Source organism: Aythya marila (assembly GCF_965140915.1).
Source record: "Aythya marila genome assembly, chromosome: 3".
NCBI lineage: Eukaryota > Metazoa > Chordata > Aves > Anseriformes > Anatidae > Aythya > Aythya marila.
Genome location: NC_139044.1, coordinates 82067260 through 82082931, shown reverse-complemented (window position 1 = coordinate 82082931; position 15672 = coordinate 82067260). Strand labels below are relative to the sequence as shown.

The following is a 15672-nucleotide window of genomic DNA, read 5'->3' as shown; positions in this document are numbered from 1 at the left end:
TCTGTGCGTTATAGCTCCGAGAAAAACAGATTAGAGCCACAGCTGTACAACAAAGCCCTTTGGTTTATGCAAACACATTTCTACACGCCGTAAAAGTCGAAACATCTGACTCATTTGGATTTTACAAGGCTACAATGCTGGAAAATATGCATAAAAATCGACAGCATTCAAAGGCATTAAAGAGTTTCAGTCCCCCATTTGTTTCCTATGTAGCCGGCTCGCCGGGATCACGGCAGCACCTGCTCCTATAACTCTCCGGGCCGCGGCCGCCCCATGGCCGCAGCGCTGCCGCCATCTTGTGGCGCAGCCGGGCAGCGCCGCGCCGCCATGGCGGGAGGGCCGCGAGCGGGGCCTTCGCCCTCTGCGCCCCACGGGCTGCGGCTCCAAAACAGTGCTTGGTTAAACACACAAGCGACCGTTTACAAAAATAATGAAAAAAAAATGGCAACCCAACTGATGCTGTCCGTGTTAAATATGCCCAAGTTGGTTGTGGGGGCACCGTGCGTACACGGGTTTGCCATAGTACCACAGTAACTGATGGGTCAAACTGCCTTCAGATTCATTCATCTGAGACTCCTGTATGCTTTATTTTTCAGAAATAAAGTAACTTCCTATGCTTAAAGCAAGGTTTAAGTGGTTGTGAATGTATGGCAGTTCTATAGAGCAAGGCTCAGGCAAGCTGGGGCACACAGAAAATAAACACGCATCACCCTTTCTGAACATTTCCAAGTGATTTGCCTACCTCTGCATAGGAGCACAACGTCAGAGGTCAAATCTACTGTCACCACTTTTTACCACAAAACCATAGGTGGCTTTTTTATTTTTTATTTTTTATATATACATATAAAGCAGCCTGTGGAGGACTAGTTTGCTTACTAGTTGAGAGAATCTTTTACCCCCTTTTGCTACCACCAGCTGAAAGCTGGAAAGTAAGGGGTGACAGTTGTCCAGACTGCTGATCTAAATCCAAATCTCAATTAGATGCTCCATTTAAAAACAAACTTGCACATTTTTGGCAGCCTCAAACAATAACATTAGGCCCAAACTGTTACTGGGATTCAGAGATAATTTCTCTTAACTAAAAATTATAGCACAATCAGGATAATGTGACATTCTCTACACTCTGTTGCCCAGATTTTATTAGTTCAAAAGATAAAAACATTTAAGGTTCCCAGGACAGATGCATTAGCTAGTGCAAATGTAACTGATGCAATGAACTAATAGCAACAAAAGAGATCGGAATTGTGCAACTAGCATGTAATCACAAGCTGAAAAGGAAATATTTTCCAACTCACTTCAGAACAAAATGTTCCTTCATATTGCTTCAGCCTTCTTATGAATTTGCTGTGAGGAATTGTTTTCAGTTGTTGCAGTATGTGTGGCCATCCAGGACTTTTTTTTTTTTTTTTTTTTTTAATAGAGATATATACACATAAGTGGAGCTGAAAGAAATACTGCTTTTGTCTATAGGTCTGTGTTACTCTGAAAGAACAGCTATTACCAGTGTGCTGCTTGCCTCCTCACCAAAAGGTGCCTTGTGAAGAGGCTACAGGTTGTGAACAGCTTGCCTGCAGATGCTGGCATTCTGGGGAACAGGGGATACTAAGCTGTAAGTGGGAAGGTGCACCTTCCTTCATGGAAGCAGGGAGTACATGGGGAGGGGAGGGGAGGGAGAGGGAGAGGGAGAGGGAGAGGGACGATTGGGCCTGGATGTTCCCAACAGAAATATACCTGCTCAGGATACATCCCCCCAGTGCAAAATTCCTCCGTGATTGTATATGAATCCTTTTTGACTCGCTACACAAGCGGTTAACAAATCCATCTCTATCCTTAAGTAGTCTGGGAGAACAGATTGAGGCAGACCAATTCACCAAAGAATATGAATCCTTTAGTTAGTACTCCCCATTTCTGAAGAGGTTTAGCCCTTGTCATCCTTCTATGTAGACATCATGAAAGCAGAAACCTTTTGTGAAGACCTGGGAAAGAAGAGCAAAGTAACCTTGCATGCACTTAAAAGGAGCTTGTCACAAATGTGATGCTGAGCATATTAAAAAATTATTTACTTATTGACACTTTATTGAACAGCATTCCAACAATTGCTTTGCAGTCTAAGCAACAAATAAATGAAGTAAGCCTGTATTAGAAAAGGCCCTGAGAAATGCATGATGAGCACCTTATGCATCACAGGAACGAGTTCATGCCATGGCTCACATCGAGAAGGCCCACCTGGAGATACACAAAGATGGGGAGATTGCTCCAAGGTGGTGAGAGAAATTGTACGTTAAACTGCAAACAAGGAGTCAGGAATGTGAAGAACTATGGCAAAACTGAAATACAGATGGCATCCCATAGGCTTGAAGACCAGAAAAAATGACACTACTGTTTGCAATGATCAGAAAAGGATCAAGACAGGCTAGTGTTAAGAGGAAATATTAAAAGATGTCATGATGAGTTTGAAACAGATGGCTAGGTAGCCATGAGTAAAGAGTCAGATTAATCTGAGATTCTGATTTGGATATAAAACATGCACATGAAATTGAAGGGTAAAAGTCAGTCACTGCAGAAGTGGGAATTGAATTTATATGTATTAAAAAGTATAGCAGCTTGCTAAATTCCATGCACATGGAAGTATCTTATATGCGTGCTGACAAACATTTTATTTTTCTACCCTGAAAGAAGCAATGCTGAAGAGTGTTACTTGAATATTGTCCACTCAAGTGGATGGAAGGAAAAAATATATATATTTATATATATATATTTACCATATCTTATATTGATATACAAACACCTTTCATATGTGGTATCTGAGGGTGTTTCATTTGTTGTGGATAAGTTCTACAGCACATGACCTCCATTCCCTTAAACACATACTCTTAAAATTAGAAACATTTCAGTATTTTTCCCCATTTGCCTTCCTAAATCTGTCCTAAGTATTTGCAGTATCTGCATTATGTTATCCAACACACTGGCTGCTAACAGTACAATCAATATAAAAGGTTACTTAGGGGGCATGGCTTTTTTCAACTCTGTCCTCAAAATACAAAGCTTTTTTTTTTTTTTTTTTTTTTTTTTTTAATAACTAGAATTTGAAGTCTTTCAGTGTGGAAAGTATCTTAGAACCATTTGAATAGTGAATGAAAAAAAAAAAAAAAAGGAAAAAATTGAAGCATACTGGAATTATAACTTTTTGGAGCAAAAAAATCAGGAAATTTGCTTTAATAAACATTTGTCTGTATGTCAGCATAAAATATATTTTTTCAGTTTCATAACTTGATTGTAAAATTTTACAGGGCAGGAACTTCGCATACCAGACACTGGCCTAAATGCCTATTATTTCATTGCTGTTAGAAAAGAATATCTGACCACCTATTCATTGGTATTTTTACAAGAGTATTAAGGTATAAAGTAGTCTACTGATGTGCTTCAAACAGTAAAACTTATGATGATAATTTCAATAAGGCTACAGCAAAGATGAACAGAGTCCTGATATTTACTGAGCTAGAAAACTAATAAGAGTTTAAAAATAACTTCCAATCACTTAGGCAAGACAAAATCTAGGTTGATTTGCTCCACTTATTTTTGTATAACTCTGCTTTGTACCTAGTAATCTTTCAGCAATATGAAATATCAGGATTTCTTTTTAATAAACCAATCATGTACAAATAAAATTATATCAATTTGTAAATTTTAGGAAAATGTGATTATTTTCCTTATATAAAACATCCCCATTTTATGTAATACTGTACTGGTGGCACAAGTCCCAGTGAAAATATTTTAAATACTTTTGCTTAAATACTATAAAGTCTCCATAGCTGCTTTTGAACTGGAAGAGCAGGGGAAATAAATGCTCCTGCAAGTCAAGGTTACTCGCAAATTAGTTCTCACCAGTTCATATAATACTACGTGACCCAGACACTTTGGGGATTGAAAGAAGGAAGGAGAGTTACCAATGCTGGAAAGTTCAAAGGTCATGTTTTACTTCCATAAAATTATGGAATTATCGATTCCAGCAGCTACGTGAAGCAATCAACACGGATTTAGGATATTCCGCTGGTGGACCTTCATTCAGAAATAATGCCAATGCATGAGAAAATGACTCTGTAGGATTGTTACATACGACAGCATACTAATTACATCATGTGTTCAATTGGGTTATAAGATCCTAAAAATAAACATTTGCTTGCTGACCAATGCCTGGGGAAAAAAAAATAAAGTCTAAAATTAACCGTCTTTACTTAACTGTCTAAAACTAATTGCCTATAACCTTTGAGAAAATTTGCCACTCTCGTTTTCCTTCAGGCTATGTAAATCAAGCCACAGCGCTGGGCTTGTCTACCACCCAGTATCCGGTTCAATGGCCAAACACAAAGTTAAAAATCCTCCTGAGATTTCAAACCCCAAACACATCCGTTCCAGTGTAGAGGGCAAAACTGACCAACAGATCTATGCTCAGAGATCCTTTTCAGCACTGGATGGGAGATCTTGGTAAGGCCTTCAGAAAGCGAAGCACATTGTCTGCACCAGCCTTAGCACAGCAGACACAATGGGGGCAGGGGCAGACAGCTGGGATAAGTCCTACAGTGCAACAGAACCAAGATGGTGTAAGCAATTCTAAATTAGCAACATTAAACAAGAAAATGTGTTTTGCACCTGTGTGTAACAGAAAGTGTTAAGGACAGTGTGTTTTAATACCAAATACATTTTTCTGCATGTGGGATTAATGCTCCCCAGCCATAACATACTTTCAGCATTATATAAGATTGGCATATGTACTTTTCCCTTGGCAGAGCAGGCAGAATAAACAATGCTGTCCAAAGGAAAGGGTGGAGCCCTCAGATGCGGGTGCACAGCACAGCAACTTGCTGACAAAGCCATGCCCATCCATCCATCTTTCCTATCTCCATGATATTTTGTGTAAAACTCAGCAGCATATTACACTGGGAGCTCCTGCTGTGAATGAGTTGTCCTGGCAACAAATCCCTCCCAGTGAGCACTCGGGTTCCCACTACATTACAAGGACACCTACTTCCCCCCTAACCAAACTTGCACACGGCAGCAGATCACTACCATTATGCCTGACTCTATGGGACTGAGATAGTAAAGCAGGGGCATCGCCATGGGAAAGTATGGATGGCAAATGGAATTGGCTCCCCAACAAGAACCACAGCCAAACCCACAACTTCAACACAGCAGGAGCTGTGCAAATGCAGGGCATGGGATGGGCGAGTATCCAGATGCTCAAGAGTTTATCTAAGACCAAGAGGCATGTACAGGACACAGAACCAGTACTGACCAGCTTGACATGCAGATGGCTCCAAAACAAAATGAGCTTTCTCAGTCACGATATTTTTATTTTGAATCCCCCATAGGCTATTGCCAACACTATCTAGGTGTCTGTACTTCACACCTTCAGTGATGTTTCTTCAAAGCTGTCCTAGCTTCTTCCTACACAAATACAACCCAAGTTAAGAAATCTCACATTGCTGGAAGTTATCCATCCTTACGGACAGATGATCTTCCACATGTACGCCTTAACTCTGACTAGGGTTTTGTTCCCGAAATGCACTACCACTTGGATGTTTTTATAATAGCCAGACAGAAAATCGAGCAATGATACTGCCATCTAGCAGTGAACACATACTTTGAATTATTTTTCTCCATAAAAGATGTTAGCAGAAGCACAAATGGGAAAAACTTCAGGTATTACACAACAGACTACCGCATCTTGAGTGTATGAAGGCAATTAACATTCAGACAACTTCTGTGTAATTTTATTAAAGGAAAAGGTTATCAGCTTTAACTTATCTCAGAGAGTTCTTCAAGATCAATCACTTCAGTATTACAATTCACCTTGGCACTTCCTCTTTCTTCTCAGTGCTATCCTTGCATTTTTCTCCTCCAAATGCAAATTAATAGTCCCATCCAAAGCTTCAATGTGGATTGGTACATGTGCTTCACACTGAAAGATCCCATCAGTTTTTAAGTTGTACAAACAGAAATTTAATGTTGAGTTGGCCTCCAGTGAATTTGTTTCACTTAGAATGGCATAAGAAGATAAATCCTAACATCATTTGCCCCTGCTAAAACAACCACAATTCTACCAAAAAGCTCCAAAACTTTAAGCAGGGTAGAGGAACCTCACGTGATTGTATATGTGCAGAAGGTAAATATTTCTACATGACTTACTTGTTTAAACTCCCTTTGTAGTCTAGGGCAAAGTCTATCTCAATCAGGTATCGCTCCCTTTCATTCTCCTGTCATGTTAGAAGTGTTGTTAAAAAAAATTGTTTTAGCCAAAACACAAACATCTGGAAGTGTTCAGTTAGCTTGCACAGGCTCAAAGACTTCTCAGATTTGAGCACGCGAGTCCATGGATTTTATCTTGATGAATCTTCACCCACTGCCCCAGAGGAGCTTACTGGATTGCACATCAGTTGCTCCCAGTCCAAAGATACAAGGACTGGGCAGGACTTACTATTCCTATAAATATATATTCTGGTACAGAAGCATCAACAGCTTTCAATCTCTGCAGCACACAGGCCATTGAACCCAGGTACCAAGCTCCAGTTTGGGATTCCAAATCCCACTGTAGATTTAGCTATGATTGAGCACAGGACCAAGGCAAAGCAAACCATAAATGTAACTGGACTGCCACCAGCAGTAACATTTTATATAGTTTTCTCTAGCATGTAGCAGGGAACATTATAAAAATGCCAAGGACAAAGATGCCTAAGTATTTCACGCATTTTCAGAAAAACCTAAATCCGTGGAAGATGCAGTCCCTTAAAACAGGGCATAGGAAGTCTACTTTGGTATGTGCCTACGTACAAGTGATATACTAAAGGCTTATTAGCCAAACTAAACTGACAAAGTTTTGCAGTCTTTAAACTCTATTTAAAAAGGCATATTCATACAAGTTACACCATTTAGAAGCCTTTAGTGATCCAATGAGATCTGCAACCAAGGCTCTTACCTACAACAGAATTTAATTTCAATTATATGCAAAAAAAAAAAAAGTAATATTCATACACTTGTTGATACCAACTGTAACTTGTTACCAATTTACCCAATTTGTACCTCTACTTGCAACATGATTGGCATGTATGAAAGTGTCACGAAGTTGCATTTAACACCTTTACTGCGAAGCTGCAGACCAGAGTTAAGGTACCTAACTTAAGCAATAAATATGCTTCTTGCTTTTAACCAGTCTTGGAACATGTAAGAAAACTTGAAAGGCTACCACAGAAACCTCTCAGAAATCAGGTCACCCAAATCTAGCTACTGGGAAGTTGTCCAAGAGTGTCATTGCAAACAAAATAGCAAAGCACCACATAAGATAAACCTTTAGTGAGAGCTGCAGTAAAGTGAATACACTTGTTGAGCCCAGCATCTAGATGCCTGCCTCTTCACTACACAAATGGCTGGGGATAAGAAGTAAAAGGGGCTACAAGCAATAATGAAAATTTAAGTTCAACAGCACAAGAGGTAGATATGCATTCCAGCCTCCTCACTTGTACAGGTGCCCAGCCCCACATTGTCACTATACTCATGCCCTACTCACCAGTGTAACGGAGCAAATCCTTGAGCCCACTTAAGAGCTGCTCTTTGCAGAAAATGCAAGACATCCAAAACTCGCAGGAGAGAGGTGATCTTAAACCTGTTCCAATCCTGCCTCATTTCCATAAATGGAAAACTGACAAATGAGTTCTGTACCTTACCACTGTCAGTGAAACCAAGACACTGGACAAGTCACAGTTAAGCACTGCCTTCTTTGAGCAGTGATCTGAAAAATTTGGCTACCCTGACTGCCAAGAACTCCTGCACACCTGCAAGTGCATGTCAATCCTACTAACACAAAAGTAGTTCCACCCACTATTTACTTCAAAACTGAGGGAAGGAAAATACACCTAGTGCCAAGTTAGTCTCGTGAAAAAACAAACAAACAAACAAGGTATTTAAAGAATTCCTGCAACATCTCAGAAGATTTGGGTAACAATTAAGGCAGTTCTCCTCACTTATTTCAGTAGAGGGAGCCAAATTTTCATCACAGATGCAGCAGTACTTCAGACTTCCCCACACATAGTAGTCTGGAACCCATGCAGAAGTAGAGGCATAAGCACTGTCAGACCACATGCACGCAGAGATCACAATCATCTGTCAGCACTTATGCAAATCAGAAGCTGTGTCAAGTTCCCTAACCTTTATGTTATGAATATTAAAGGCATCATCATGGAAGAGGAGTGGCAGGGATTCCCACCATCTTTTTACGAAGCAGTTAAAATATTTAAGAACTATTCCAAGACCTTTAAGTCCTTAGATCTCATGTTATCCTTTACAATCCAAAGAATTATTCCACAGACCCATTAAACACATTAAACCCACACACTCTTGTCAGGCTCAAAGTTTATTTTTCATTTCTTGCACTTGAAGTACTCTTCGATGACATCTTTGGCCTGAGATTCCTTGCCATAGTCCTGTAACACAGAACAACCCATTATTAACATACAGATCCACTCTAGAGTTCATATTTTACTTTTAAAAGGACAACAGGACAATTGATTCTCTGACAATGTTTCTCAAGGTACTCCCCAAATACACCCTTCCAAAAAAGTAATCTCAAAAGAAATCACATCACCAGCTGCTTTCCCTTAGTTATTCAAGGACTATTCTACTTGATCTAAACATAACCATTAGTACAGATGCATGCAGACTTTTCATTTCTGCTTAAAGAAAGCCAAATAAAATCAGATTGTGAAACAGTAACAAGAAATATGTAAATACATGCATAAGTCATTACTGCTTATGGTGAAGATGTAGCCATCTCTTGGGACCTCAAAGACAACAAAGTCTTCAAGGCTCGTACTGTGGCTTTACTTTACCAGCATTATTTTACAATATGCTCTGCAAAACACTTTCAAGTTGAGCAGACATTATTAACTGGATTTTACTCTTTAAGATTCTCTTCTGGTAAGTTTTTCTTAGTTTTCCTCTTGTCAAGGGGCCACAAAAGCATCCTTATATTTACTGTTCACCTGCAGAAAAAATAAGCAAGTATCTTACTTTAACCACCACACAGCTGCAGCCCACCACTTTGCGAGGCTTTCCTTCTCTGTCGATCTTGCAGAGTCCTACCCATTCGCCCAGCTTTTTGTTGTCATCAACCTGTGTAAAATATTGCATCACATTAGAACTGGCAATTTCTAACATAACTGGGTTCAACAGAAAAGCTGCTGTACTCTCAGAAGTATTGGGTAACGTATGGCTGCTTTCCTCATAAATATCAGTAGAGGGAGCCAAAGTCTCATCACTGTACAGCTCCTACGTTTTCTAATTTCAACACGAAGTCACGTTTAAGACTCTTCCGACACTCCATCACCACTGATTAATTCTGTATCTCAGTATACAGGACAAAAGCTCACTTCAACTTTATAAGATACATGATACAAATCCTTAGCCATTTTTATGTCTGTGGTTTTAGCGTTGCTCACACAAGAACCACACAGAACTGAAAAGTCACTGCTGCTTTCAGAAATTGCTCAGATAAGCCATATACAGAACAGCACAGTGTTTCAAGGTTCAGCTCTTTATATGAAAGAAGTAGCTTAGATTGTTAGCACAGTATCCATTACAGACTTGTCTGAATTTTGGACACTCACCTTTATCAGGTTGATCTGGTGTTCTGCACAGAGTGCTTCAACTAGCTTCACGTACATGGGTTCATCACAATTTGAAGCCAGGACACAAAGATGGGCTTGGCGTCTGAAAAAAAGTAGACAGACAAATGTAGCTTCAAATTCTTTAGTAATTAAAACCATAACAAACAGAACTCAGCACATGCATTTGTAATGATTTTTAGTCTTGATATGCTTCTTTTGAAATACTAAAAGTACTTTTGATATAATTTGTAGCACATGTTGTTTCTCAAACACAACACAGTACTTATGCATTGTTAGCTTTATTATCAGATTCTATTTCAGTTTCAGAAGCTTCTAGAAACCCACTAAGTTAAATCTCAGTCACTGGAAAAAGATGTAATGACTGGAAAGACACTGGAGTCACATAAACAACTACTGTCTTTATTAGAAAGCAACAAAGTTACAAGTTGCTTTTCACTCTTTACCTCATTATTGCAATAATTTAACATTAGGATTATAATTATCAAAAAAGAATCAATTTCTATGTCAAGTTGTTATAAGCTCTTCAGAACAATTTTTTTTACTTACGTCCAAAGAAGCTGTTATGACAGGGCCCCAATTCTAATTAGGATCTTTGTATACTGCAGTACAATGTTAAGAATATCAAAGGGATACCTGACAACAAAGAGAGCTGTATAGGTCTTCTATGCTTAATTTAATTTGACCACAGCAAATAAATCTTATGTTCTCTACAGACTTCTTCACAACAAGCTTCACCAGAATGTTTCAGAAACTTTCAGAAACAGCTTCACAGCAAGAACCATCACACACAAACACACTTAAACCTTGCACATACATCATCCCCTGAACTCACATTACATAAGTTTGCATCTTAAAAGAACTCTTACCAACTACTTTTCAGCCAGTAAGTTCCATTTCTCTCAGTTAGTACTTTCTCTTGGAGCTTTTCGCATACAGGTTTGTCAGACCACTGTTATCACTCATAAGAGGAGTGAAGGGGTATCCGACAATTTGTGGAGTCATCACTCAAACACTGTAGCTTTACTTCAACATTAAGGCTATTATTAGAAGGTTGTGCCTATGCAGATGCACAGCCTACTTCATGCTACCAGAAACTGTAACTGTATTCTACAATTGACATATGAATGACAGATTTAATATCATTTTGATATAGTATCAAAACAATTATTTACAGCTACAATGAACAAAGCAAAGCTAGAAAAAAAATAAAGGCAAGATCTTTTTTATGAGAACTAAATCAAGTTTTCAAGGCAAGTCTGACATATGCATTAATCCTCCCAATTCAAATTTTTATCAATGTTGAGAAGATCACCATTTCCTAAAACACAAAATCACTAGGCCTCAGATTTCCACAGCTTCATACAGTCAATCCATTATCTTTACAAAATCAATCTACATGAAAATTTGATGGTCCTGGGACTGCAAAAATACAAAACCTAGTACACTAAGTGCTTCTATCCTCAAGTCATTGAGTTTTATCTTATTATGTTAAGATAACTAAAGGCATTTAAAAAAAACACTACAAAAAAAAACACGGTTATGCCAAAAACATTCAACTACAAAAAACTGGACTAAAAAAGCACTGTACTTATTTAGAATACTTCTTCACAATATACTCTACCCATTTTCCCTATTCACCACAGATTAGAGAGGAAATACTAGACACTTACTTGTCCAAGGCTTTAGCTGCTTCACGAATCCCACGAGCTAGGCCATCATGGATAAGTGCGGTCTTCAGCACTTCTTGGAGGGCGGTGTTAACGTCCATTACACCTCCAGCAGTAATGCTAAACAGAAGACAGACATTATTGCTCTGTCCATGCCAAAATCTTCACGCTTTTAAGCGGAAGCTTCCCGTTCACCTGCAAGTATCCAACCATTAAAAAAATTACAGCAGAAGAGCAAACCGAAGAAGAGGTAATTCAGAGTAAGAAAGTAAGAAATAGAAGCAGTTGGGATAAATTTCAAGAAACCCCAGCAACGTGCCAGCCAGCTTACACGCCCCTTACAAAGACTGGGGAAAGCCATGCGCACAGCCCCCTGCCAGCCGGAGCTCACACCCAGCGCAGGAAGGCGGTGGCGGCAGCACACCGGGGCCCGCGTGTGCAGCAGCCCCAGCAGCCGGCCGAGGCAGAGCAGCGCGGCACGGGGCGCTCAGGCCCGGCGCGGCCCAGGCGGCCTCCGTCCCTCCCGCCCCCCAACCCAGCCCCAGCCCCGCTCACCCTTCCTCGGCCATGGCCCTCTCGGTGGGTGCCGCTCCCGCCCGGCTTCCTGCTGCAAATACAGACACAAACCGGCGCCGTGAGTGCCGGCGGCCTCCCCGCAGCCCCCGCCCGGCGCCCCCCGCCCGCGATGCCCGGCCGGCCGCGGGGATGGAGCCCGGCAGGCCCCGCCGCCGCCAGCGCCACGCTCACGCTCACCCGCCGCCGCCGACAGCCGCACGCCGAAGAGGGGGCGGGGCTTCCGCCTCGCGCTCTTATAGCCGCCGAGGACCCCGGCGCGCGCGCGGCCGGGGGCTGCCCGCGGCGGTGCCTGACGAAAAGTAACCAGAGGGTGGTGGGGGGCTGCGCTGCTCCCCATGCCCTGAGGTGCCAAGCGCAGGGCTGTGAGGAGCAACGCTGCCCGCTCCTCACGCTGCCAGCCACCGAGGTTTACGTGATCGCCCCGAATTGTTGCCACTGACGGCTTGAAACTCTGAACTTCTCCGCTGCAGCTTCGAGACGTTCCCCTTTAGCAGCTCCTGGGGGCATTTGGCCGTGCCCTCTCCCTTCTTCTTCTGCAAGAAGTGGTTTTATCAGTGGGAACGTGTCGCTTCGTGTTGGCCAAACCCCAGAAAGCACGCAAACACACACAAATGATAATGCCCACCCTGTTTCCCTCTCCCCAGGGTGATGTTCTTCCCTATATCTACCCCTCAGTCCTCCTGCTCCCCTTAAACAGCCCCAAAGATTCTCAATCTAAAAAGGTTTTGTACTGAGTGCAACAATAAACCATTCCCTCCCTCAATATCATCATAGACACAAGAAGTCTGCCAAAAGGCACGTTAGGATTGTTGGGTACATGCAATATATTTTCTCTCCACGAGATGGAAGTATGCACATCTGAAAGATCCCTGTTACAGCAAAGGTCACGATCACAGGGAAATTATAGTCCCTGGAGGTCAAATATGTAAGAACAGTTTTCCTAGAACAGTTGCAAGGCAACAAACCTGTTGTGTTATCTATATGTAGAGGGGAGGTGCTCATTGGCACTGAACTCTGTTGCAATGTTGGCATAGCACACTAGGTATATGTATATAATAATTAAAGAAAATATACGATCCAGCTTGAAAGTCCACGCCACTGTACAGTGTGTTAATGTGAACTCAGCATTCATGTGGGCACAGCACACTGTTGGCACTCCACCTGCTCTACCATTCTGTCCAGTTTCCTACAAGGAGTTGTGGTGGTTTTACCCAGCTGGGCAGCTGAGCTCCACCACAAGCACTCTCTCATTCCCCCTCCTCAAAGGGAAAGGGACAGAAAATACGATGGAAAAGGACTCGATGGTAGAGATAAGGACAGGAAGATCACTCAACAATTATCATCACAGGAAAACAGACTCAGCACAGGGAGATTACTATAATTTATTACCTGTTACTAACAAGTTACAGCAGTGAGAAACTAAAAAGAACAATCAACCAGTACCTTCCTCCTATCCACCCTCTTCCACCTCCTCCTCCCAAGCAGCACAGGTCCCCCACGGGCTGCAGCTCCGGCCCAGGGCCTGCTCCTGCGGGGGCTCTCCATGGGCCGCAGCCTCCTCCAGGCCACATCCACCTGCTCCACCGGGGGCTCCTCCACCCATGGGGGGGCTGCAGCGTGGAGATCTGCTCCATGTGGGACCCATGGGCTGCAGGGGGACAGCCTGCTCCACCAGGGACCTCTCGGGAACTGCTGCTGCCTGCCTGGAGCACCTCCTGCTCTCCTGCTGCACTGACTGGGGGGCTGCAGAGCTGGTTCTTGCTCCTCACTCATAGCTGTTGCATAACTGCAGTTTTTTGTTTGTTTGTTTTGCCTTTCTTAAATCTGCTCTCACAGAGGCACAAACAAAATTGCCTATTGGCTCTGCTCTGGCAAGTGGTGGGTCCCTTTGGAGCCATCTGGAACTGGCCCTTATCTAACACGGGGCTGCTGCTGGATTCTTCTCAGAGAGGCCTCCCCTGCAGCCCCCCACCACCAAAACCTTGCCACGCAAAATGACTTCAGGAGGAGCGTAAGAGTATGTACAAGGTGCTGTCACGTGATGTTCAAGAATTTGGGTTCTCACCAGCTAGCTGCTCAGGGCAACCCATTCCGACTCACTATCTCACTGCTTGTATTTTAAAATTCTTCTCTTATAGCTGCTACCCTCCGTGTTTCCCATTCAATTCCTTGACACCTCTGGCTGTCTCCCTTTCCACAGCAGCAGCCGCCTTCTTTTTACCCTGTATGATCAAAATGGCAACTGAACCTGGAGGGGCTTTTTCAAAGGAGTGGTACTGCAGTGAGTATATAATTATTCACTGTGTCTCAGCTGTCCTCTTCCTGCTGCTTTTTCTTTCTCTGTTTCTCTCCTGGTCTCTTGCTTTGGTAGCCTCTAATCTCACCTTGTGCTCACCCTGGAAACCACAACCCATCTTTTCTTCAGAATGCCAGACTCTCATGATAGCTTAACTTAACTGCCAAGAACTGAGTAATGAGGGGCTCAGACAGTGCACAGGACAGTGAGGCAGCCAGGCACTCAAAGGGTCAGCTTTTGAAAACTCCCAAGAAAGGTCCACAACACCACCAAACTCTGAACAATCAGCTCTGAATTTCAACAATCTTTGCCAAACTTACTTCCTTATTAAGTCTGTTTCTAGAAATGCAAAGCACAGGCAGCACTATAATAAATTTCTAGTGTCACAAGACAAAATTATCTCATTCCAAAACATAATTTCTCAGTCTTGCGGAACATCAAGCTGGAAGCCTTCCTGTAAATAATATTAGCACATATTCTACCCTCTTCTTCCTAAATTATCTTATTTCCTGGTCACATGGTCCAGAAAAACATTCTGCATCGTAAAGGTTTTTGTAGAGGGCAAGTTACTTTTACTCATTTCTCACCCTATCTCCAGCTGAAGTCTTGCTCCCCAGCCCAGATGGGTGAGATGAGTATTTCCAAGCACCTCCAGGTAATAAATAGTTCAGAACAGCCAACCAAGCGCCACTACTCTAAAGTACAAAAGATGCATATAGCAAGTTTTAAGTGCCTGTAGAAAGTATGGTGAGACAATTCTAGGGGTTCAGAAAGAGGACAAGCTATGGCATTTCAACTCCAATGGAAGAAAATTCTGTGGTATCGTGACAACTGAATAAGAAAAAGTTTGCTGTTTTTTTTGTTGCCTTCCACAGATTCTGTGCTGGACTCTCAAAGGATGGGGCTATCACATGGTTACCTTACATCAATTGTAAACTTTCCAACTACCTACATGCGCCACTATGACTTCGGGAAAAAAATACAAATATGATGCAAATAAGCACTAAGTGATTTCTGGATTGTAAGGTCAAAGTGTGTCTAAGATATCTGCAAATATAGTGTAAAATAATATAAGATACATATTCCCAAATGTGCTAAGCATTTCAGAATATCCTGGATTTCCACATGGAAAAGTGTTCTTAAAGCAATTTTCTTAGTATGTTTTTATCTTGCAGAATTGGCAATGGAGGTAGACTCTATTTGTAGTATTGCTCCAAGGCTTGAATTCTACATATGATTTGAATCTGAAATATATTTTTAAAGTTGCTGCAGACATGACATAAACAAGGCTTGTGTGCTTTTAAAAAATAAGTCTTCTTGTAAGACTTGACAGGCTTTTGTGACAGACTGGTAACAACTATCTGTTCAAAGGCTAATAAATATTCATATCTGGTTTTGTAGTTTCCTTTTTTTAAAATACAGAATTAACAAGCTTTCTGCCAACCATTTTCTTCTC

The 15672-nt window shown here is 41.8% G+C and overlaps 1 protein-coding gene across 1 annotated transcript; it reads right to left on the bottom strand.

Annotated features, from left to right (window-relative positions):
* Positions 1 to 8385: 8385 nt before the first annotated feature.
* On the bottom strand, positions 8386 to 12084 carry RPS12 (ribosomal protein S12). The gene is made up of 5 exons (XM_082757986.1): positions 11900 to 12084; positions 11348 to 11464; positions 9657 to 9759; positions 9061 to 9162; positions 8386 to 8474 (listed from the first exon to the last, which is right to left on the bottom strand). Exons 1-5 carry the CDS (start codon positions 11911 to 11913, stop codon positions 8412 to 8414), a joined length of 399 nt encoding a protein of 132 aa, XP_082614112.1. The 5' UTR covers positions 11914 to 12084; the 3' UTR covers positions 8386 to 8411.
* Between the last annotated feature and the right edge of the window lie 3588 nt (positions 12085 to 15672).

Bases quoted from the DNA above. Each gene is read 5' to 3' on its own strand.
- RPS12 (XM_082757986.1), bottom strand. The intron at 9,760-11,347 runs GTAAGTGTCTAG...ACTTTTTTTCAG, and splicing joins GCAGCTAAAGCCTTGGACAA to ACGCCAAGCCCATCTTTGTG. The intron at 9,163-9,656 runs GTGAGTGTCCAA...TATTTTACACAG, and splicing joins ACCAGATCAACCTGATAAAG to GTTGATGACAACAAAAAGCT.